At 34.4% G+C, this 2,369-nt stretch overlaps 1 protein-coding gene across 1 annotated transcript; it reads right to left on the bottom strand.

Annotated features, from left to right (window-relative positions):
• Positions 1-320: 320 nt before the first annotated feature.
• On the bottom strand, positions 321-2,153 carry LOC115711047 (uncharacterized). The gene has a single exon (XM_030639384.2). It carries the CDS (start codon positions 2,151-2,153, stop codon positions 321-323), a length of 1,833 nt encoding a protein of 610 aa, XP_030495244.2.
• Between the last annotated feature and the right edge of the window lie 216 nt (positions 2,154-2,369).

Raw genomic sequence — 2,369 nt, 5'->3', positions numbered from 1 at the left:
CATCCAACCTGAGCTTTACTTTAACCAATGCTCTGGAAAGAACATAGCACTTCTCCAAATGCAAGTAAACTCTGTTGTAGATTATCATATCAGTAAAACCCTATGTCTGATAAATCTAGGAAACTTTATTCACATAGTCATGTTTACTTTCCAATGTGTTGACGACACAATAAACAGGATCAAGTATGTGAAAAGGGTTTCAGATGAATTTATACATTATATATATAATCATGAAATAAATCATGTGAACCATGCAACATTAAATGTTATTTCTGATCTATATTAATAAGTAAATCTGATTATATTGAAATGAGTTTTATTTACGGCATAAAACCCAACAGAAAGAATTGCTCAAACTTACACAAGATATAAGAGATTTCATCTTGTAGCTCTTGTAGGTTTGACATATCCACCACCTTAGCGCATAGTGACTTGAAAAACAAGCACAGCCTAGTTATTATCTCTCGAATTGTTTTCGGCAAGACTGATCGAATAGCCACTGGTAATACATGTTGCATCAGAATATGACAATCATGAGATTTCATGCCACTCAAACTACAAGTTTGTATGTTTACCAACGAACTTATATTTGAACAAAATCCATCTGGAACTTTCATATTGAACAAACAAGTACAAATTTCCTTTTTTTCATCTTTAGTTAGTGTGTAACAAGCTGGAGGCAAATATGTCCTATTTTTCATAATCTTTGGAGCCAGTTTTTCTCGCATTTTCATTTCAACCAAGTCTTTTCTTGCCTTAATTCCATCTTTACTCTTTCCAGGAATATTCAATAAAGTTCCAATCAAACTATCGCAAACATTTTTCTCTATGTGCATAACATCTAAATTATGGCGTACAACCATATGCTCCCAATACTCAAGATCAAAAAAAATTGATTTCTTTTTATAAAGTGACTTAGGTTCCTCCATAACCTTAGACTTTCCACGACCTTTCCGCTTTTTAGATGCACAAACACTTGACTTCCGTAACTTGAAAACAATTTTAGACATCTTTTCAAGTACCTGGGTTCCGTATAAAGCTTCGGGAGCATTTCTAAACTCTTGTTTACCATTGAATGCCTTAGTCCAAGTTCGAAGTTTATGAGTATCCTTCAAGAATCTCCTATGTCCCATATAACAAACTTTCCGAGAATGTTTCAAGTATTCGGAACATGTTTGTTCTTCACAAATAGGACAAGCTTTATAACCCTTCACACTATAACCAGATAAATTCCCATAAGCAGGAAAGTCATTAATTGTCCATAACAATATAGCTCTAAGATTAAATTCTTCTTTCCTGTAAGCATCATAAACCTTAACACCTTCATCCCACAAAATTTTTAGATCATCTATCAAGGGGGCTAGATAGACATCTATGTTATTACCAGGTTGTTTAGGTCCTGATATCAACAATGTCAACAATGTGAATTTTCTCTTCATACACAACCATGGTGGTAGATTGTAGATAACAAGCATAACTGGCCAAGAACTATGCTTACTGCTAAGAGATGAGTAAGGATTAAACCCATCAGTAGCAAGACCTAGACGAATATTACGAGGTTCATTTCCAAAAGAAGGCCACTTCATATTAACTCTCTTCCATTGCAAAGTGTCAGCTGGATGTCTTAATTTATCATCATCTATTCTCTCATTTGCATGCCACGACAAACTTTTAGCATGTTTGGCATTTTTAAATAACTGAATAAAACGAGGAATAGGCGGAATGTACCACAATACCTTCGCAGGTACTCCTTCCTTAACATCCACACCATTTCTTTTCTTTTTCCATCGTGACTCCCCAAAAGTAGGACACGATTTTAAATTTGAAAATTCTTTATGATACAACATGCAATCATTAGGACATGCATGGATTTTCTTATATTCCATGCCTAATGTACATATTGTCTTTATGACCTCGTAAAATGAAAGCGGCATCTCATTTTTCTCCGGCAATAAGTCATTCAAAAAAATAAGTAATTCTGAACAACTAGTATCACTCCAACCATGTTTAGCTTTCAAGTTGAACAACCTAATAATCGCTGATAATTTTGTAAACTTTTTACAGCCGGGATAAAGCGGTTTCTCTGCGTCACTAAGTAAATTATCAAACTTACTTTGGTCTACTGCCGATCCATAATGTGCATCTTCAATCATTTCATCTAATGGATCTCAATTCACCTCTTCAATATACTCACTTACTTTCTTAGGCTTAGGAGAAGTGTTTGGTCTACTAGGGGGATTCTCCCCATGACTATACCAAATATTATAGCTTTTGTCAATCCCATTGAAAAACAAATGTTCCTTGACCTTACTTAAATTCAACTTTTTTACATTTCCACACTTAACACATGGACAAAAAGTATCATTTGG

This window comes from Cannabis sativa, chromosome 6 (genome assembly GCF_029168945.1).
Source record: "Cannabis sativa cultivar Pink pepper isolate KNU-18-1 chromosome 6, ASM2916894v1, whole genome shotgun sequence".
NCBI classification, from domain to species: Eukaryota; Viridiplantae; Streptophyta; class Magnoliopsida; order Rosales; family Cannabaceae; genus Cannabis; species Cannabis sativa.
The sequence above is the reverse complement of the archived record's forward strand: the minus strand, read 5'-3'. Positions and strand labels throughout refer to the sequence as shown.

Excerpts from the sequence above, each read along its gene's own strand:
- LOC115711047 (XM_030639384.2), bottom strand. The coding sequence starts at position 2,153 with ATGATTGAAGATGCACATTATGGATCGGCAGTAGACCAAAGTAAGTTT.